We start from the raw sequence: 23,669 nt of genomic DNA, 5'->3' as shown, positions 1-23,669 counted from the left end.
ATGGAGACCCTGAGGTTAGTACCAATACTAGAATCAACTACAGGAGGATGGATAGGTGACCCTGAGGTCAGTACCAATACTAGAATCAACTACAGGAGGATAGGTGACCCTGAGGTCAGTACCAATACTAGAATCAACTACAGGAGGATGGATAGGTGACCCTGAGGTCAGTACCAATACTAGAATCAACTACAGGAGGATAGGTGACCCTGAGGTCAGTACCAATACTGGAATCAACTACAGGAGGATAGATAGGTGACCCTGAGGTCAGTACCAATACTAGAATCAACTACAGGAGGATAGATAGGTGACCCTGAGGTCAGTACCAATACTAGAATCAACTACAGGAGGATAGATAGGTAACCCTGAGGTCAGTACCAATACTCAAATCAACTATAGGAGGATAGGAGACCCTGAGGTCAGTACCAATACTAGAATCAACTACAGGAGGATAGATGGGTGACCCTGAGGTCAGTACCAATACTATAATCAACTACAGGAGGACAGATAGGTGACCCTGAGGTCAGTACCAATACTAGAATCAACTACAGGAGGATAGGAGACCCTGAGGTCAGTACCAATACTAGAATCAACTACAGGAGGATGTGAGACCTTGAGCTCAGTGCCAATACTCAAATCAACTATAGGAGGATAGGAGACCCTGAGGTCAGTACCAATACTAGAATCAACTACAGGAGGATAGGTGACCCTGAGGTCAGTACCAATACTGGAATCAACTACAGGAGGATAGATAGGTGACCCTGAGGTCAGTACCAATACTAGAATCAACTACAGGAGGATAGATAGGTGACCCTGAGGTCAGTACCAATACTAGAATCAACTACAGGAGGATAGATAGGTAACCCTGAGGTCAGTACCAATACTCAAATCAACTATAGGAGGATAGGAGACCCTGAGGTCAGTACCAATACTAGAATCAACTACAGGAGGATAGATAGGTGACCCTGAGGTCAGTACCAATACTATAATCAACTACAGGAGGACAGATAGGTGACCCTGAGGTCAGTACCAATACTAGAATCAACTACAGGAGGATAGGAGACCCTGAGGTCAGTACCAATACTAGAATCAACTATAGGAGGATGCGAGACCTTGAGCTCAGTGCCAATACTCAAATCAACTATAGGAGGATAGGAGACCCTGAGGTCAGTACCAATACTAGAATCAACTACAGGAGGATAGGAGACCCTGAGGTCAGTACCAATACTAGAATCAACTACAGGAGGACAGGAGACCCTGAGGTCAGTACCAATACTAGAATCAACTACAGGAGGATGCGAGACCTTGAGCTCAGTGCCAATACTCAAATCAACTATAGGAGGATAGGAGACCCTGAGGTCAGTACCAATACTAGAATCAACTACAGGAGGATAGGAGACCCTGAGGTCAGTACCAATACTAGAATCAACTACAGGAGGACAGGAGACCCTGAGGTCAGTACCAATACTAGAATCAACTACAGGAGGATGGATAGGTGACCCTGAGGTCAGTACCAATACAAGAATCAACTACAGGAGGATGGATAGGTGACCCTGAGGTCAGTACCAATACTACAATCAACTGCAGGAGAATAGATAGGTGACCCTGAGGTCAGTACCAACACTGGAATCAACTACAGGAGGATGGAGATCCTGAGGTCAGTACCAATACTAGAATCAACTACAGGAGGATAGTTGACCCTGAGGTCAGTACCAATACTAGAATGAACTACAGGAGGATAGGTGACCCTGAGGTCGGTACCAATACTACAATCAACTACAGGAGGATGGAGACCCTGAGGTTAGTACCAATACTAGAATCAACTACAGGAGGATAGGTGACCCTGAGGTCAGTACCAATACTAGAATCAACTACAGGAGGATAGGTGACCCTGAGGTCAGTACCAATACTAGAATCAACTACAGGAGGATGGATAGGTGACCCTGAGGTCAGTACCAATACTAGAATCAACTACAGGAGGATAGGTGACCCTGAGGTCAGTACCAATACTACAATCAACTACAGGAGGATAGATAGGTGACCCTGAGGTCAGTACCAATACTAGAATCAACTACAGGAGGATATATAGGTGACCCTGAGGTCAGTACCAATACTATAATCAACTACAGGAGGATAGATAGGTAACCCTGAGGTCAGTACCAATACTCAAATCAACTATAGGAGGATAGGAGACCCTGAGGTCAGTACCAATACTAGAATCAACTACAGGAGGATAGATAGGTGACCCTGAGGTCAGTACCAATACTAGAATCAACTACAGGAGGATAGGTCCCTGAGGTCAGTACGAATACTAGAATCAACTACAGGAGGATAGGTGACCCTGAGGTCAGTACCAATACTAGAATCAGCTACAGGAGGATAGATAGGTGACCCTGAGGTCAGTACCGATACTAGAATCAACTACAGGAGGACAGATAGGTGACCCTGAGGTCAGTACCAATGCTAGAATCAACTACAGGAGGATAGGAGACCCTGAGGTCAGTACCAATACTAGAATCAACTACAGGAGGATGCGAGACCTTGAGCTCAGTGCCAATACTCAAATCAACTATAGGAGGATAGGAGACCCTGAGGTCAGTACCAATACTAGAATCAACTACAGGAGGATAGGAGACCCTGAGGTCAGTACCAATACTAGAATCAACTACAGGAGGACAGGAGACCCTGAGGTCAGTACCAATACTAGAATCAACTACAGGAGGATGGATAGGTGACCCTGAGGTCAGTACCAATACAAGAATCAACTACAGGAGGATGGATAGGTGACCCTGAGGTCAGTACCAATACTACAATCAACTGCAGGAGAATAGATAGGTGACCCTGAGGTCAGTACCAACACTGGAATCAACTACAGGAGGATGGAGATCCTGAGGTCAGTACCAATACTAGAATCAACTACAGGAGGATAGTTGACCCTGAGGTCAGTACCAATACTAGAATGAACTACAGGAGGATAGGTGACCCTGAGGTCAGTACCAATACTACAATCAACTACAGGAGGATGGAGACCCTGAGGTTAGTACCAATACTAGAATCAACTACAGGAGGATGGATAGGTGACCCTGAGGTCAGTACCAATACTAGAATCAACTACAGGAGGATAGGTGACCCTGAGGTCAGTACCAATACTAGAATCAACTACAGGAGGATGGATAGGTGACCCTGAGGTCAGTACCAATACTAGAATCAACTACAGGAGGATAGGTGACCCTGAGGTCAGTACCAATACTGGAATCAACTACAGGAGGATAGATAGGTGACCCTGAGGTCAGTACCAATACTAGAATCAACTACAGGAGGATAGATAGGTGACCCTGAGGTCAGTACCAATACTAGAATCAACTACAGGAGGATAGATAGGTAACCCTGAGGTCAGTACCAATACTCAAATCAACTACAGGAGGATAGGAGACCCTGAGGTCAGTACCAATACTAGAATCAACTACAGGAGGATAGATGGGTGACCCTGAGGTCAGTACCAATACTATAATCAACTACAGGAGGACAGATAGGTGACCCTGAGGTCAGTACCAATACTAGAATCAACTACAGGAGGATAGGAGACCCTGAGGTCAGTACCAATACTAGAATCAACTACAGGAGGATGTGAGACCTTGAGCTCAGTGCCAATACTCAAATCAACTATAGGAGGATAGGAGACCCTGAGGTCAGTACCAATACTAGAATCAACTACAGGAGGATAGGTGACCCTGAGGTCAGTACCAATACTGGAATCAACTACAGGAGGATAGATAGGTGACCCTGAGGTCAGTACCAATACTAGAATCAACTACAGGAGGATAGATAGGTGACCCTGAGGTCAGTACCAATACTAGAATCAACTACAGGAGGATAGATAGGTAACCCTGAGGTCAGTACCAATACTCAAATCAACTATAGGAGGATAGGAGACCCTGAGGTCAGTACCAATACTAGAATCAACTACAGGAGGATAGATAGGTGACCCTGAGGTCAGTACCAATACTATAATCAACTACAGGAGGACAGATAGGTGACCCTGAGGTCAGTACCAATACTAGAATCAACTACAGGAGGATAGGAGACCCTGAGGTCAGTACCAATACTAGAATCAACTATAGGAGGATGCGAGACCTTGAGCTCAGTGCCAATACTCAAATCAACTATAGGAGGATAGGAGACCCTGAGGTCAGTACCAATACTAGAATCAACTACAGGAGGATAGGAGACCCTGAGGTCAGTACCAATACTAGAATCAACTACAGGAGGACAGGAGACCCTGAGGTCAGTACCAATACTAGAATCAACTACAGGAGGATGCGAGACCTTGAGCTCAGTGCCAATACTCAAATCAACTATAGGAGGATAGGAGACCCTGAGGTCAGTACCAATACTAGAATCAACTACAGGAGGATAGGAGACCCTGAGGTCAGTACCAATACTAGAATCAACTACAGGAGGACAGGAGACCCTGAGGTCAGTACCAATACTAGAATCAACTACAGGAGGATGGATAGGTGACCCTGAGGTCAGTACCAATACAAGAATCAACTACAGGAGGATGGATAGGTGACCCTGAGGTCAGTACCAATACTACAATCAACTGCAGGAGAATAGATAGGTGACCCTGAGGTCAGTACCAACACTGGAATCAACTACAGGAGGATGGAGATCCTGAGGTCAGTACCAATACTAGAATCAACTACAGGAGGATAGTTGACCCTGAGGTCAGTACCAATACTAGAATGAACTACAGGAGGATAGGTGACCCTGAGGTCAGTACCAATACTACAATCAACTACAGGAGGATGGAGACCCTGAGGTTAGTACCAATACTAGAATCAACTACAGGAGGATAGGTGACCCTGAGGTCAGTACCAATACTAGAATCAACTACAGGAGGATAGGTGACCCTGAGGTCAGTACCAATACTAGAATCAACTACAGGAGGATGGATAGGTGACCCTGAGGTCAGTACCAATACTAGAATCAACTACAGGAGGATAGGTGACCCTGAGGTCAGTACCAATACTACAATCAACTACAGGAGGATAGATAGGTGACCCTGAGGTCAGTACCAATACTAGAATCAACTACAGGAGGATATATAGGTGACCCTGAGGTCAGTACCAATACTATAATCAACTACAGGAGGATAGATAGGTAACCCTGAGGTCAGTACCAATACTCAAATCAACTATAGGAGGATAGGAGACCCTGAGGTCAGTACCAATACTAGAATCAACTACAGGAGGATAGATAGGTGACCCTGAGGTCAGTACCAATACTAGAATCAACTACAGGAGGATAGGTCCCTGAGGTCAGTATGAATACTAGAATCAACTACAGGAGGATAGGTGACCCTGAGGTCAGTACCAATACTAGAATCAGCTACAGGAGGATAGATAGGTGACCCTGAGGTCAGTACCGATACTAGAATCAACTACAGGAGGATAGATAGGTGACCCTCAGGTCAGTACCAATACTAGAATCAACTACAGGAGGATAGATAGGAGATCCTGAGGTCAGTACCAATACTAGAATCAACGACAGGAGGATAGGTGACCCTGAGGTCAGTACCAATACTAGAATGAACTACAGGAGGATAGGTGACCCTGAGGTCAGTACCAATACTACAATCAACTGCAGGAGGATAGATAGGTGACCCTGAGGTCAGTACCAATACTAGAATCAACTACAGGAGGATGGAGACCCTGAGGTCAGTACCAATTCTAGAATCAACTATTTGAGGATAGGAGACCCTGAGGTCAGTACCAATACTACAATCAACTGCAGGAGGATAGATAGATGACCCTGAGGTCAGTACCAATACTAGAATCAACTACAGGAGGATGGTGACCCTGAGGTCAGTACCAATTCTAGAATCAACTACAGGAGGATAGGTGACCCTGAGGTCAGTACCAATACTAGAATCAACTACAGGAGGATAGGTGACCCTGAGGTCAGTACCAATACTAGAATCAACTACAGGAGGATAGATGGGTGACCCTGAGGTCAGTACCAATGCTATAATCAACTACAGGAGGATGGAGACCCTGAGGTCAGTACCAATTCTAGAATCAACTACAGGAGGATGGGAGACCCTGAGGTCAGTACCAATACTAGAATCAACTACAGGAGGATAGGAGACCCTGAGGTCAGTACCAATTCTAGAATCAACTACAGGAGGATAGGTGACCCTGAGGTCAGTACCAATACTAGAATCAACTACAGGAGGATAGATGGGTGACCCTGAGGTCAGTACCAATGCTATAATCAACTACAGGAGGATGGAGACCCTGAGGTCAGTACCAATTCTAGAATCAACTACAGGAGGATGGGAGACCCTGAGGTCAGTACCAATACTCAAATCAACTATAGGAGGATAGGAGACCCTGAGGTCAGTACCAATACTAGAATCAACTACAGGAGGATGGAGACCCTGAGGTTAGTACCAATACTAGAATCAACTACAGGAGGATGGATAGGTGACCCTGAGGTCAGTACCGATACTAGAATCAACTACAGGAGGATAGGTGACCCTGAGGTCAGTACCAATACTGGAATCAACTACAGGAGGATAGATAGGTGACCCTGAGGTCAGTACCAATACTAGAATCAACTACAGGAGGATAGATAGGTGACCCTGAGGTCAGTACCAATACTGGAATCAACTACAGGAGGATAGATAGGTGACCCTGAGGTCAGTACCAATACTAGAATCAACTACAGGAGGATAGATAGGTGACCCTGAGGTCAGTACCAATACTACAATCAACTACAGGAGGATAGGTCCCTGAGGTCAGTACGAATACTAGAATCAACTACAGGAGGATAGGTCCCTGAGGTCAGTACGAATACTAGAATCAACTACAGGAGGATAGGTGACCCTGAGGTCAGTACCAATACTAGAATCAGCTACAGGAGGATAGATAGGTGACCCTGAGGTCAGTACCAATACTAGAATCAACTACAGGAGGATAGGTCCCTGAGGTCAGTACGAATACTAGAATCAACTACAGGAGGATAGGTGACCCTGAGGTCAGTACCAATACTAGAATCAGCTACAGGAGGATAGATAGGTGACCCTGAGGTCAGTACCGATACTAGAATCAACTACAGGAGGATAGATAGGTGACCCTCAGGTCAGTACCAATACTAGAATCAACTACAGGAGGATAGATAGGTGACCCTGAGGTCAGTACCAATACTAGAATCAACTACAGGAGGATAGATAGGTGACCCTGAGGTCAGTACCAATACTAGAATCAACTACAGGAGGATAGATAGGTGACCCTGAGGTCAGTACCAATACTAGAATCAACTACAGGAGGATAGGAGACCCTGAGGTCAGTAACAATACTAGAATCAACTACAGGAGGATAGGAGACCCTGAGGTCAGTACCAATTCTAGAATCAACTACAGGAGGATAGGTGACCCTGAGGTCAGTACCAATACTAGAATCAACTACAGGAGGATAGATGGGTGACCCTGAGGTCAGTACCAATAATATAATCAACTACAGGAGGACAGATAGGTGACCCTGAGGTCAGTACCAATACTGGAATCAACTACAGGAGGATAGGAGACCCTGAGGTCAGTACCAATACTAGAATCAACTACAGGAGGATGCGAGACCTTGAGCTCAGTGCCAATACTCAAATCAACTATAGGAGGATAGGACACCCTGAGGTCAGTACCAATACTATAATCAACTACAGGAGGACAGATAGGTGACCCTGAGGTCAGTACCAATGCTAGAATCAACTACAGGAGGATAGGAGACCCTGAGGTCAGTACCAATACTAGAATCAACTACAGGAGGATGCGAGACCTTGAGCTCAGTGCCAATACTCAAATCAACTACAGGAGGATAGGAGACCCTGAGGTCAGTACCAATACTAGAATCAACTACAGGAGGATAGGAGACCCTGAGGTCAGTACCAATACTAGAATCAACTACAGGAGGACAGGAGACCCTGAGGTCAGTACCAATACTAGAATCAACTACAGGAGGATGGATAGGTGACCCTGAGGTCAGTACCAATACAAGAATCAACTACAGGAGGATGGATAGGTGACCCTGAGGTCAGTACCAATACTACAATCAACTGCAGGAGAATAGATAGGTGACCCTGAGGTCAGTACCAACACTGGAATCAACTACAGGAGGATGGAGATCCTGAGGTCAGTACCAATACTAGAATCAACTACAGGAGGATAGTTGACCCTGAGGTCAGTACCAATACTAGAATGAACTACAGGAGGATAGGTGACCCTGAGGTCAGTACCAATACTACAATCAACTACAGGAGGATGGAGACCCTGAGGTTAGTACCAATACTAGAATCAACTACAGGAGGATGGATAGGTGACCCTGAGGTCAGTACCAATACTAGAATCAACTACAGGAGGATAGGTGACCCTGAGGTCAGTACCAATACTAGAATCAACTACAGGAGGATGGATAGGTGACCCTGAGGTCAGTACCAATACTAGAATCAACTACAGGAGGATAGGTGACCCTGAGGTCAGTACCAATACTGGAATCAACTACAGGAGGATAGATAGGTGACCCTGAGGTCAGTACCAATACTAGAATCAACTACAGGAGGATAGATAGGTGACCCTGAGGTCAGTACCAATACTAGAATCAACTACAGGAGGATAGATAGGTAACCCTGAGGTCAGTACCAATACTCAAATCAACTACAGGAGGATAGGAGACCCTGAGGTCAGTACCAATACTAGAATCAACTACAGGAGGATAGATGGGTGACCCTGAGGTCAGTACCAATACTAGAATCAACTACAGGAGGACAGATAGGTGACCCTGAGGTCAGTACCAATACTAGAATCAACTACAGGAGGATAGGAGACCCTGAGGTCAGTACCAATACTAGAATCAACTACAGGAGGATGTGAGACCTTGAGCTCAGTGCCAATACTCAAATCAACTATAGGAGGATAGGAGACCCTGAGGTCAGTACCAATACTAGAATCAACTACAGGAGGATAGGTGACCCTGAGGTCAGTACCAATACTGGAATCAACTACAGGAGGATAGATAGGTGACCCTGAGGTCAGTACCAATACTAGAATCAACTACAGGAGGATAGATAGGTGACCCTGAGGTCAGTACCAATACTAGAATCAACTACAGGAGGATAGATAGGTAACCCTGAGGTCAGTACCAATACTCGAATCAACTACAGGAGGATAGGAGACCCTGAGGTCAGTACCAATACTAGAATCAACTACAGGAGGATAGATAGGTGACCCTGAGGTCAGTACCAATACTAGAATCAACTACAGGAGGACAGATAGGTGACCCTGAGGTCAGTACCAATACTAGAATCAACTACAGGAGGATAGGAGACCCTGAGGTCAGTACCAATACTAGAATCAACTACAGGAGGATGCGAGACCTTGAGCTCAGTGCCAATACTCAAATCAACTATAGGAGGATAGGAGACCCTGAGGTCAGTACCAATACTAGAATCAACTACAGGAGGATAGGAGACCCTGAGGTCAGTACCAATACTAGAATCAACTACAGGAGGACAGGAGACCCTGAGGTCAGTACCAATACTAGAATCAACTACAGGAGGATGCGAGACCTTGAGCTCAGTGCCAATACTCAAATCAACTATAGGAGGATAGGAGACCCTGAGGTCAGTACCAATACTAGAATCAACTACAGGAGGATAGGAGACCCTGAGGTCAGTACCAATACTAGAATCAACTACAGGAGGACAGGAGACCCTGAGGTCAGTACCAATACTAGAATCAACTACAGGAGGATGGATAGGTGACCCTGAGGTCAGTACCAATACAAGAATCAACTACAGGAGGATGGATAGGTGACCCTGAGGTCAGTACCAATACTACAATCAACTGCAGGAGAATAGATAGGTGACCCTGAGGTCAGTACCAACACTGGAATCAACTACAGGAGGATGGAGATCCTGAGGTCAGTACCAATACTAGAATCAACTACAGGAGGATAGTTGACCCTGAGGTCAGTACCAATACTAGAATGAACTACAGGAGGATAGGTGACCCTGAGGTTGGTACCAATACTACAATCAACTACAGGAGGATGGAGACCCTGAGGTTAGTACCAATACTAGAATCAACTACAGGAGGATAGGTGACCCTGAGGTCAGTACCAATACTAGAATCAACTACAGGAGGATAGGTGACCCTGAGGTCAGTACCAATACTAGAATCAACTACAGGAGGATGGATAGGTGACCCTGAGGTCAGTACCAATACTAGAATCAACTACAGGAGGATAGGTGACCCTGAGGTCAGTACCAATACTACAATCAACTACAGGAGGATAGATAGGTGACCCTGAGGTCAGTACCAATACTAGAATCAACTACAGGAGGATATATAGGTGACCCTGAGGTCAGTACCAATACTATAATCAACTACAGGAGGATAGATAGGTAACCCTGAGGTCAGTACCAATACTCAAATCAACTATAGGAGGATAGGAGACCCTGAGGTCAGTACCAATACTAGAATCAACTACAGGAGGATAGATAGGTGACCCTGAGGTCAGTACCAATACTAGAATCAACTACAGGAGGATAGGTCCCTGAGGTCAGTATGAATACTAGAATCAACTACAGGAGGATAGGTGACCCTGAGGTCAGTACCAATACTAGAATCAGCTACAGGAGGATAGATAGGTGACCCTGAGGTCAGTACCGATACTAGAATCAACTACAGGAGGACAGATAGGTGACCCTGAGGTCAGTACCAATGCTAGAATCAACTACAGGAGGATAGGAGACCCTGAGGTCAGTACCAATACTAGAATCAACTACAGGAGGATGCGAGACCTTGAGCTCAGTGCCAATACTCAAATCAACTATAGGAGGATAGGAGACCCTGAGGTCAGTACCAATACTAGAATCAACTACAGGAGGATAGGAGACCCTGAGGTCAGTACCAATACTAGAATCAACTACAGGAGGACAGGAGACCCTGAGGTCAGTACCAATACTAGAATCAACTACAGGAGGATGGATAGGTGACCCTGAGGTCAGTACCAATACAAGAATCAACTACAGGAGGATGGATAGGTGACCCTGAGGTCAGTACCAATACTACAATCAACTGCAGGAGAATAGATAGGTGACCCTGAGGTCAGTACCAACACTGGAATCAACTACAGGAGGATGGAGATCCTGAGGTCAGTACCAATACTAGAATCAACTACAGGAGGATAGTTGACCCTGAGGTCAGTACCAATACTAGAATGAACTACAGGAGGATAGGTGACCCTGAGGTCAGTACCAATACTACAATCAACTACAGGAGGATGGAGACCCTGAGGTTAGTACCAATACTAGAATCAACTACAGGAGGATGGATAGGTGACCCTGAGGTCAGTACCAATACTAGAATCAACTACAGGAGGATAGGTGACCCTGAGGTCAGTACCAATACTAGAATCAACTACAGGAGGATGGATAGGTGACCCTGAGGTCAGTACCAATACTAGAATCAACTACAGGAGGATAGGTGACCCTGAGGTCAGTACCAATACTGGAATCAACTACAGGAGGATAGATAGGTGACCCTGAGGTCAGTACCAATACTAGAATCAACTACAGGAGGATAGATAGGTGACCCTGAGGTCAGTACCAATACTAGAATCAACTACAGGAGGATAGATAGGTAACCCTGAGGTCAGTACCAATACTCAAATCAACTATAGGAGGATAGGAGACCCTGAGGTCAGTACCAATACTAGAATCAACTACAGGAGGATAGATGGGTGACCCTGAGGTCAGTACCAATACTATAATCAACTACAGGAGGACAGATAGGTGACCCTGAGGTCAGTACCAATACTAGAATCAACTACAGGAGGATAGGAGACCCTGAGGTCAGTACCAATACTAGAATCAACTACAGGAGGATGTGAGACCTTGAGCTCAGTGCCAATACTCAAATCAACTATAGGAGGATAGGAGACCCTGAGGTCAGTACCAATACTAGAATCAACTACAGGAGGATAGGTGACCCTGAGGTCAGTACCAATACTGGAATCAACTACAGGAGGATAGATAGGTGACCCTGAGGTCAGTACCAATACTAGAATCAACTACAGGAGGATAGATAGGTGACCCTGAGGTCAGTACCAATACTAGAATCAACTACAGGAGGATAGATAGGTAACCCTGAGGTCAGTACCAATACTCAAATCAACTATAGGAGGATAGGAGACCCTGAGGTCAGTACCAATACTAGAATCAACTACAGGAGGATAGATAGGTGACCCTGAGGTCAGTACCAATACTATAATCAACTACAGGAGGACAGATAGGTGACCCTGAGGTCAGTACCAATACTAGAATCAACTACAGGAGGATAGGAGACCCTGAGGTCAGTACCAATACTAGAATCAACTATAGGAGGATGCGAGACCTTGAGCTCAGTGCCAATACTCAAATCAACTATAGGAGGATAGGAGACCCTGAGGTCAGTACCAATACTAGAATCAACTACAGGAGGATAGGAGACCCTGAGGTCAGTACCAATACTAGAATCAACTACAGGAGGACAGGAGACCCTGAGGTCAGTACCAATACTAGAATCAACTACAGGAGGATGCGAGACCTTGAGCTCAGTGCCAATACTCAAATCAACTATAGGAGGATAGGAGACCCTGAGGTCAGTACCAATACTAGAATCAACTACAGGAGGATAGGAGACCCTGAGGTCAGTACCAATACTAGAATCAACTACAGGAGGACAGGAGACCCTGAGGTCAGTACCAATACTAGAATCAACTACAGGAGGATGGATAGGTGACCCTGAGGTCAGTACCAATACAAGAATCAACTACAGGAGGATGGATAGGTGACCCTGAGGTCAGTACCAATACTACAATCAACTGCAGGAGAATAGATAGGTGACCCTGAGGTCAGTACCAACACTGGAATCAACTACAGGAGGATGGAGATCCTGAGGTCAGTACCAATACTAGAATCAACTACAGGAGGATAGTTGACCCTGAGGTCAGTACCAATACTAGAATGAACTACAGGAGGATAGGTGACCCTGAGGTCAGTACCAATACTACAATCAACTACAGGAGGATGGAGACCCTGAGGTTAGTACCAATACTAGAATCAACTACAGGAGGATAGGTGACCCTGAGGTCAGTACCAATACTAGAATCAACTACAGGAGGATAGGTGACCCTGAGGTCAGTACCAATACTAGAATCAACTACAGGAGGATGGATAGGTGACCCTGAGGTCAGTACCAATACTAGAATCAACTACAGGAGGATAGGTGACCCTGAGGTCAGTACCAATACTACAATCAACTACAGGAGGATAGATAGGTGACCCTGAGGTCAGTACCAATACTAGAATCAACTACAGGAGGATATATAGGTGACCCTGAGGTCAGTACCAATACTATAATCAACTACAGGAGGATAGATAGGTAACCCTGAGGTCAGTACCAATACTCAAATCAACTATAGGAGGATAGGAGACCCTGAGGTCAGTACCAATACTAGAATCAACTACAGGAGGATAGATAGGTGACCCTGAGGTCAGTACCAATACTAGAATCAACTACAGGAGGATAGGTCCCTGAGGTCAGTATGAATACTAGAATCAACTACAGGAGGATAGGTGACCCTGAGGTCAGTACCAATACTAGAATCAGCTACAGGAGGATAGATAGGTGACCCTGAGGTCAGTACCGATACTAGAATCAACTACAGGAGGATAGATAGGTGACCCTCAGGTCAGTACCAATACTAGAATCAACTACAGGAGGATAGATAGGAGACCCTGAGGTCAGTACCAATACTAGAATCAACTACAGGAGGATAGGTGACCCTGAGGTCAGTACCAATACTAGAATGAACTACAGGAGGATAGGTGACCCTGAGGTCAGTACCAATACTACAATCAACTGCAGGAGGATAGATAGGTGACCCTGAGGTCAGTACCAATACTAGAATCAACTACAGGAGGATGGTGACCCTGAGGTCAGTACCAATTCTAGAATCAACTATTTGAGGATAGGAGACCCTGAGGTCAGTACCAATACTACAATCAACTGCAGGAGGATAGATAGATGACCCTGAGGTCAGTACCAATACTAGAATCAACTACAGGAGGATGGTGACCCTGAGGTCAGTACCAATTCTAGAATCAACTACAGGAGGATAGGTGACCCTGAGGTCAGTACCAATACTAGAATCAACTACAGGAGGATAGGTGACCCTGAGGTCAGTACCAATACTAGAATCAACTACAGGAGGATAGATGGGTGACCCTGAGGTCAGTACCAATGCTATAATCAACTACAGGAGGATGGAGACCCTGAGGTCAGTACCAATTCTAGAATCAACTACAGGAGGATGGGAGACCCTGAGGTCAGTACCAATACTAGAATCAACTACAGGAGGATAGGAGACCCTGAGGTCAGTACCAATTCTAGAATCAACTACAGGAGGATAGGTGACCCTGAGGTCAGTACCAATACTAGAATCAACTACAGGAGGATAGATGGGTGACCCTGAGGTCAGTACCAATGCTATAATCAACTACAGGAGGATGGAGACCCTGAGGTCAGTACCAATTCTAGAATCAACTACAGGAGGATGGGAGACCCTGAGGTCAGTACCAATACTCAAATCAACTATAGGAGGATAGGAGACCCTGAGGTCAGTACCAATACTAGAATCAACTACAGGAGGATGGAGACCCTGAGGTTAGTACCAATACTAGAATCAACTACAGGAGGATGGATAGGTGACCCTGAGGTCAGTACCGATACTAGAATCAACTACAGGAGGATAGGTGACCCTGAGGTCAGTACCAATACTGGAATCAACTACAGGAGGATAGATAGGTGACCCTGAGGTCAGTACCAATACTAGAATCAACTACAGGAGGATAGATAGGTGACCCTGAGGTCAGTACCAATACTGGAATCAACTACAGGAGGATAGATAGGTGACCCTGAGGTCAGTACCAATACTAGAATCAACTACAGGAGGATAGATAGGTGACCCTGAGGTCAGTACCAATACTACAATCAACTACAGGAGGATAGGTCCCTGAGGTCAGTATGAATACTAGAATCAACTACAGGAGGATAGGTCCCTGAGGTCAGTATGAATACTAGAATCAACTACAGGAGGATAGGTGACCCTGAGGTCAGTACCAATACTAGAATCAGCTACAGGAGGATAGATAGGTGACCCTGAGGTCAGTACCAATACTAGAATCAACTACAGGAGGATAGGTCCCTGAGGTCAGTATGAATACTAGAATCAACTACAGGAGGATAGGTGACCCTGAGGTCAGTACCAATACTAGAATCAGCTACAGGAGGATAGATAGGTGACCCTGAGGTCAGTACCGATACTAGAATCAACTACAGGAGGATAGATAGGTGACCCTCAGGTCAGTACCAATACTAGAATCAACTACAGGAGGATAGATAGGTGACCCTGAGGTCAGTACCAATACTAGAATCAACTACAGGAGGATAGATAGGTGACCCTGAGGTCAGTACCAATACTAGAATCAACTACAGGAGGATAGATAGGTGACCCTGAGGTCAGTACCAATAGTAGAATCAATTACAGGAGGATAGGAGACCCTGAGGTCAGTACCAATACTAGAATCAACTACAGGAGTATAGGAGACCCTGAGGTCAGTACCAATTCTAGAATCAACTACAGGAGGATAGGTGACCCTGAGGTCAGTACCAATACTAGAATCAACTACAGGAGGATAGATGGGTGACCCTGAGGTCAGTACCAATGCTATAATCAACTACAGGAGGATGGAGACCCTGAGGTCAGTACCAATTCTAGAATCAACTACAGGAGGATGGGAGACCCTGAGGTCAGTACCAATACTCAAATCAACTATAGGAGGATAGGAGACCCTGAGGTCAGTACCAATACTAGAATCAACTACAGGAGGATGGAGACCCTGAGGTTAGTACCAATACTAGAATCAACTACAGGAGGATGGATAGGTGACCCTGAGGTCAGTACCGATACTAGAATCAACTACAGGAGGATAGGTGACCCTGAGGTCAGTACCAATACTGGAATCAACTACAGGAGGATAGATAGGTGACCCTGAGGTCAGTACCAATACTAGAATCAACTACAGGAGGATAGATAGGTGACCCTGAGGTCAGTACCAATACTGGAATCAACTACAGGAGGATAGATAGGTGACCCTGAGGTCAGTACCAATACTAGAATCAACTACAGGAGGATAGATAGGTGACCCTGAGGTCAGTACCAATACTAGAATCAACTACAGGAGGATAGGTCCCTGAGGTCAGTATGAATACTAGAATCAACTACAGGAGGATAGGTGACCCTGAGGTCAGTACCAATACTAGAATCAGCTACAGGAGGATAGATAGGTGACCCTGAGGTCAGTACCGATACTAGAATCAACTACAGGAGGATAGATAGGTGACCCTCAGGTCAGTACCAATACTAGAATCAACTACAGGAGGATAGATAGGTGACCCTGAGGTCAGTACCAATACTAGAATCAACTACAGGAGGATAGATAGGTGACCCTGAGGTCAGTACCAATACTAGAATCAACTACAGGAGGATAGATAGGTGACCCTGAGGTCTGTACCAATACTAGAATCGACTACAGGAGGATAGATAGGTGACCCTGAGGTCTTTACCAATACTAGAATCAACTACAGGAGGATAGATAGGTGACCCTGAGGTCAGGACCAATACTAGAATCAATTACAGGAGGATAGGAGACCCTGAGGTCAGTACCAATACTAGAATCAACTACAGGAGGATAGGAGACCCTGAGGTCAGTACCAATACTAGAATCAACTACAGGAGGATAGGTGACCCTGAGGTCAGTACGAATACTAGAATCAACTACAGGAGGATAGGTGACCCTGAGGTCAGTACCAATACTAGAATCAACTACAGGAGGATAGATAGGTGACCCTGAGGTCAGTACCAATACTAGAATCAACTACAGGAGGATAGATAGGTGACCCTGAGGTCAGTACCAATACTAGAATCAACTACAGGAGGATAGGAGACCCTGAGGTCAGTACCAATACTACAATCAACTGCAGGAGGATAGATAGGTGACCCTGAGGTCAGTACCAATACTAGAATCAACTACAGGAGGATGGAGATCCTGAGGTCAGTACCAATACTAGAATCAACTGCAGGAGGATAGATGGGTGACCCTGAGGTCAGTACCAATACTAGAATCAACTACAGGAGGATGGAGATCCTGAGGTCAGTACCAATACTAGAATCAACGACAGGAGGATAGGTGACCCTGAGGTCAGTACCAATACTAGAATGAACTACAGGAGGATAGGTGACCCTGAGGTCAGTACCAATACTACAATCAACTGCAGGAGGATAGATAGGTGACCCTGAGGTCAGTACCAATACTAGAATCAACTACAGGAGGATGGTGACCCTGAGGTCAGTACCAATTCTAGAATCAACTATTTGAGGATAGGAGACCCTGAGGTCAGTACCAATACTACAATCAACTGCAGGAGGATAGATAGATGACCCTGAGGTCAGTACCAATACTAGAATCAACTACAGGAGGATGGTGACCCTGAGGTCAGTACCAATTCTAGAATCAACTACAGGAGGATAGGTGACCCTGAGGTCAGTACCAATACTAGAATCAACTACAGGAGGATAGATGGGTGACCCTGAGGTCAGTACCAATGCTATAATCAACTACAGGAGGATGGAGACCCTGAGGTCAGTACCAATTCTAGAATCAACTACAGGAGGATGGGAGACCCTGAGGTCAGTACCAATACTCAAATCAACTATAGGAGGATAGGAGACCCTGAGGTCAGTACCAATACTAGAATCAACTACAGGAGGATAGATAGGTGACCCTGAGGTCAGTACCAATACTAGAATCAACTACAGGAGGACAGATAGGTGACCCTGAGGTCAGTACCAATACTATAATCAACTACAGGCGGATAGATAGGTGACCCTGAGGTCAGTACCAATACTATAATCAACTGCAGGAGAAAAGATAGGTGACCCTGAGGTCAGTACCAATACTACAATCAACTGTAGGAGGATGGATAGGTGACCCTGAGGTCAGTACCAATACTAGAATCAACTACAGGCGGATAGATAGGTGACCCTGAGGTCAGTACCAATACTACAATCAACTACAGGAGGATTGTGACCCTGAGGTCAGTACCAATACTTGAATCAACTACAGGAGGATAGAAGACCCTGACGTCAGTACCAATACTACAATCAACTGCAGGAGGATAGATAGGTGACCCTGAGGTCAGTACCAATACTAGAATCAACTACAGGAGGATGGAGATCCTGAGGTCAGTACCAATACTAGAATCAACTACAGGAGGATAGTTGACCCTGAGGTCAGTACCAATACTAGAATGAACTACAGGAGGATAGGTGACCCTGAGGTCAGTACCAATACTACAATCAACTACAGGAGGATGGAGACCCTGAGGTTAGTACCAATACTAGAATCAACTACAGGAGGATGGATAGGTGACCCTGAGGTCAGTACCAATACTAGAATCAACTACAGGAGGATAGGTGACCCTGAGGTCAGTACCAATACTAGAATCAACTACAGGAGGATGGATAGGTGACCCTGAGGTCAGTACCAATACTAGAATCAACTACAGGAGGATAGGTGACCCTGAGGTCAGTACCAATACTGGAATCAACTACAGGAGGATAGATAGGTGACCCTGAGGTCAGTACCAATACTATAATCAACTACAGGCGGATAGATAGGTGACCCTGAGGTCAGTACCAATACTAGAATCAACTACAGGAGGATAGATAGGTAACCCTGAGGTCAGTACCAATACTCAAATCAACTATAGGAGGATAGGAGACCCTGAGGTCAGTACCAATACTAGAATCAACTACAGGAGGATAGATGGGTGACCCTGAGGTCAGTACCAATAATATAATCAACTACAGGAGGACAGATAGGTGACCCTGAGGTCAGTACCAATACTGGAATCAACTACAGGAGGATAGGAGACCCTGAGGTCAGTACCAATACTAGAATCAACTACAGGAGGATGCGAGACCTTGAGCTCAGTGCCAATACTCAAATCAACTATAGGAGGATAGGACACCCTGAGGTCAGTACCAATACTATAATCAACTACAGGAGGACAGATAGGTGACCCTGAGGTCAGTACCAATGCTAGAATCAACTACAGGAGGATAGGAGACCCTGAGGTCAGTACCAATACTAGAATCAACTACAGGAGGATGCGAGACCTTGAGCTCAGTGCCAATACTCAAATCAACTATAGGAGGATAGGAGACCCTGAGGTCAGTACCAATACTAGAATCAACTACAGGAGGATAGGAGACCCTGAGGTCAGTACCAATACTAGAATCAACTACAGGAGGACAGGAGACCCTGAGGTCAGTACCAATACTAGAATCAACTACAGGAGGATGGATAGGTGACCCTGAGGTCAGTACCAATACAAGAATCAACTACAGGAGGATGGATAGGTGACCCTGAGGTCAGTACCAATACTACAATCAACTGCAGGAGAATAGATAGGTGACCCTGAGGTCAGTACCAACACTGGAATCAACTACAGGAGGATGGAGATCCTGAGGTCAGTACCAATACTAGAATCAACTACAGGAGGATAGTTGACCCTGAGGTCAGTACCAATACTAGAATGAACTACAGGAGGATAGGTGACCCTGAGGTCAGTACCAATACTACAATCAACTACAGGAGGATGGAGACCCTGAGGTTAGTACCAATACTAGAATCAACTACAGGAGGATGGATAGGTGACCCTGAGGTCAGTACCAATACTAGAATCAACTACAGGAGGATAGGTGACCCTGAGGTCAGTACCAATACTAGAATCAACTACAGGAGGATGGATAGGTGACCCTGAGGTCAGTACCAATACTAGAATCAACTACAGGAGGATAGGTGACCCTGAGGTCAGTACCAATACTGGAATCAACTACAGGAGGATAGATAGGTGACCCTGAGGTCAGTACCAATACTAGAATCAACTACAGGAGGATAGATAGGTGACCCTGAGGTCAGTACCAATACTAGAATCAACTACAGGAGGATAGATAGGTAACCCTGAGGTCAGTACCAATACTCAAATCAACTATAGGAGGATAGGAGACCCTGAGGTCAGTACCAATACTAGAATCAACTACAGGAGGATAGATGGGTGACCCTGAGGTCAGTACCAATACTATAATCAACTACAGGAGGACAGATAGGTGACCCTGAGGTCAGTACCAATACTAGAATCAACTACAGGAGGATAGGAGACCCTGAGGTCAGTACCAATACTAGAATCAACTACAGGAGGATGTGAGACCTTGAGCTCAGTGCCAATACTCAAATCAACTATAGGAGGATAGGAGACCCTGAGGTCAGTACCAATACTAGAATCAACTACAGGAGGATAGGTGACCCTGAGGTCAGTACCAATACTGGAATCAACTACAGGAGGATAGATAGGTGACCCTGAGGTCAGTACCAATACTAGAATCAACTACAGGAGGATAGATAGGTGACCCTGAGGTCAGTACCAATACTAGAATCAACTACAGGAGGATAGATAGGTAACCCTGAGGTCAGTACCAATACTCAAATCAACTATAGGAGGATAGGAGACCCTGAGGTCAGTACCAATACTAGAATCAACTACAGGAGGATAGATAGGTGACCCTGAGGTCAGTACCAATACTATAATCAACTACAGGAGGACAGATAGGTGACCCTGAGGTCAGTACCAATACTAGAATCAACTACAGGAGGATAGGAGACCCTGAGGTCAGTACCAATACTAGAATCAACTATAGGAGATAGAGACAGTCAGTACCAATACTAGAATCAACTACAGGAGGATAGGAGACCCTGAGGTCAGTACCAATACTAGAATCAACTATAGGAGGATGCGAGACCTTGAGCTCAGTGCCAATACTCATATCAACTATAGGAGGATAGGAGACCCTGAGGTCAGTACCAATACTAGAATCAACTACAGGAGGATAGGAGACCCTGAGGTCAGTACCAATACTAGAATCAACTACAGGAGGACAGGAGACCCTGAGGTCAGTACCAATACTAGAATCAACTACAGGAGGATGCGAGACCTTGAGCTCAGTGCCAATACTCAAATCAACTATAGGAGGATAGGAGACCCTGAGGTCAGTACCAATACTAGAATCAACTACAGGAGGATAGGAGACCCTGAGGTCAGTACCAATACTAGAATCAACTACAGGAGGACAGGAGACCCTGAGGTCAGTACCAATACTAGAATCAACTACAGGAGGATGGATAGGTGACCCTGAGGTCAGTACCAATACAAGAATCAACTACAGGAGGATGGATAGGTGACCCTGAGGTCAGTACCAATACTACAATCAACTGCAGGAGAATAGATAGGTGACCCTGAGGTCAGTACCAACACTGGAATCAACTACAGGAGGATGGAGATCCTGAGGTCAGTACCAATACTAGAATCAACTACAGGAGGATAGTTGACCCTGAGGTCAGTACCAATACTAGAATGAACTACAGGAGGATAGGTGACCCTGAGGTCAGTACCAATACTACAATCAACTACAGGAGGATGGAGACCCTGAGGTTAGTACCAATACTAGAATCAACTACAGGAGGATAGGTGACCCTGAGGTCAGTACCAATACTAGAATCAACTACAGGAGGATAGGTGACCCTGAGGTCAGTACCAATACTAGAATCAACTACAGGAGGATGGATAGGTGACCCTGAGGTCAGTACCAATACTAGAATCAACTACAGGAGGATAGGTGACCCTGAGGTCAGTACCAATACTGGAATCAACTACAGGAGGATAGATAGGTGACCCTGAGGTCAGTACCAATACTAGAATCAACTACAGGAGGATATATAGGTGACCCTGAGGTCAGTACCAATACTATAATCAACTACAGGAGGATAGATAGGTAACCCTGAGGTCAGTACCAATACTCAAATCAACTATAGGAGGATAGGAGACCCTGAGGTCAGTACCAATACTAGAATCAACTACAGGAGGATAGATGGGTGACCCTGAGGTCAGTACCAATACTATAATCAACTACAGGAGGACAGATAGGTGACCCTGAGGTCAGTACCAATACTAGAATCAACTACAGGAGGATGCGAGACCTTGAGCTCAGTGCCAATACTCAAATCAACTATAGGAGGATAGGAGACCCTGAGGTCAGTACCAATACTAGAATCAACTACAGGAGGATAGGAGACCCTGAGGTCAGTACCAATACTAGAATCAACTACAGGAGGACAGGAGACCCTGAGGTCAGTACCAATACTAGAATCAACTACAGGAGGATGGATAGGTGACCCTGAGGTCAGTACCAATACTAGAATCAACTACAGGAGGATGGATAGGTGACCCTGAGGTCAGTACCAATACTACAATCAACTGCAGGAGAATAGATAGGTGACCCTGAGGTCAGTACCAACACTGGAATCAACTACAGGAGGATAGATAGGTGACCCTGAGGTCAGTACCAATACTAGAGTCAACTACAGGAGGATGGTGACCCTGAGGTCAGTACCAATACTAGAATCAACTACAAGTTGTTTTTCAACCATATTGTCAGGGCTCATAGTCCTGGTCTTGTGCATTATGCTGAAAAACAACCACAGCCATTATGAAAGAAAATCTATGATTTGTTTTTAGTTCTGATTGTCACCCCCTGTACATTGTGTGTGTGTGTGTGTGTGTGTGTGTGTGTGTGTGTGTGTGTGTGTGTGTGTGTGTGTGTGTGTGTTTATTGCTGTGGTAAATGTGTGGACTCATCACTCATTGGTATTCACTACTGCACCGTCTGACCCAGGGAGCCTGTAGTAGATCTGTTACCATGGCGATAGAAACAGGAACTGCACCCCCCTCCCCTCGTGTAAACAAATAGATATCTCAGTAACCAAGGAATTAAGAGCTTTGATTCCTTCTGCAATGACAATGCGTTGCACTTTTTACTGACAGTGGCTTAAAGAAATCTGGACAAATATTTAATTGTGAAAGGTAATCACGTATGCTTCTTGTTTTTTGTTGTATGTTGATAATATATTGACAAGATTGAGTGTTAGTATGCTAGGTTGAAAGCTGTTTGATTCACAGACTTTGTTGTTACGGCTAGGGAAGCCTTGTCTATTATAAACCCTGGTACTCACAGTCACACCCTTTTATAAAACACTATGTGTGATTTAATGGAATTACCTTGCTATAACAACTCTCTAACCGTGTAGTGATCTGTGTTCCAGGAGCTGCATCACTGCGTGTCCAGGAAGACCTACGCCCAGATTGGAGGCTGCAGACTGCGTGTGGTGCATCCTGGGAACTACACTGTGAAGATCCGTGCCACCTCACTGGCAGGAAATGGCTCCTGGACTAAACCCACCTATTTCTTCATGCCCGACAGTAAGTCCTGCCCGCCTGGGCCAATGTACTTACTTTGTCTGGAATTATATATATTGTTTTGTGATATATTTATTGCTAATTTTTATTTATTTCACACGGGTCAGAAAAACATGACAGTAAAATATCACTTCAC

The 23,669-nt window shown here is 45.2% G+C and overlaps 1 protein-coding gene across 1 annotated transcript in view; it reads left to right on the top strand.

Moving 5' to 3' along the window:
* Nucleotides 1-23,669, top strand: part of insrb (insulin receptor b) — a 281,258-nt gene that overhangs the window by 250,912 nt on the left and 6,677 nt on the right. The window contains exon 13 of the mRNA XM_045687930.1: nt 23,380-23,536. Within this exon, the coding sequence (XP_045543886.1) occupies nt 23,380-23,536 (157 nt within the window). The remainder of the gene's footprint in view (nt 1-23,379; nt 23,537-23,669) is intronic.

The sequence above is a fragment of the Salmo salar genome, chromosome ssa10 (genome assembly GCF_905237065.1).
Source record: "Salmo salar chromosome ssa10, Ssal_v3.1, whole genome shotgun sequence".
NCBI lineage: Eukaryota > Metazoa > Chordata > Actinopteri > Salmoniformes > Salmonidae > Salmo > Salmo salar.
This window is presented reverse-complemented; position numbering and strand designations above follow the sequence as displayed.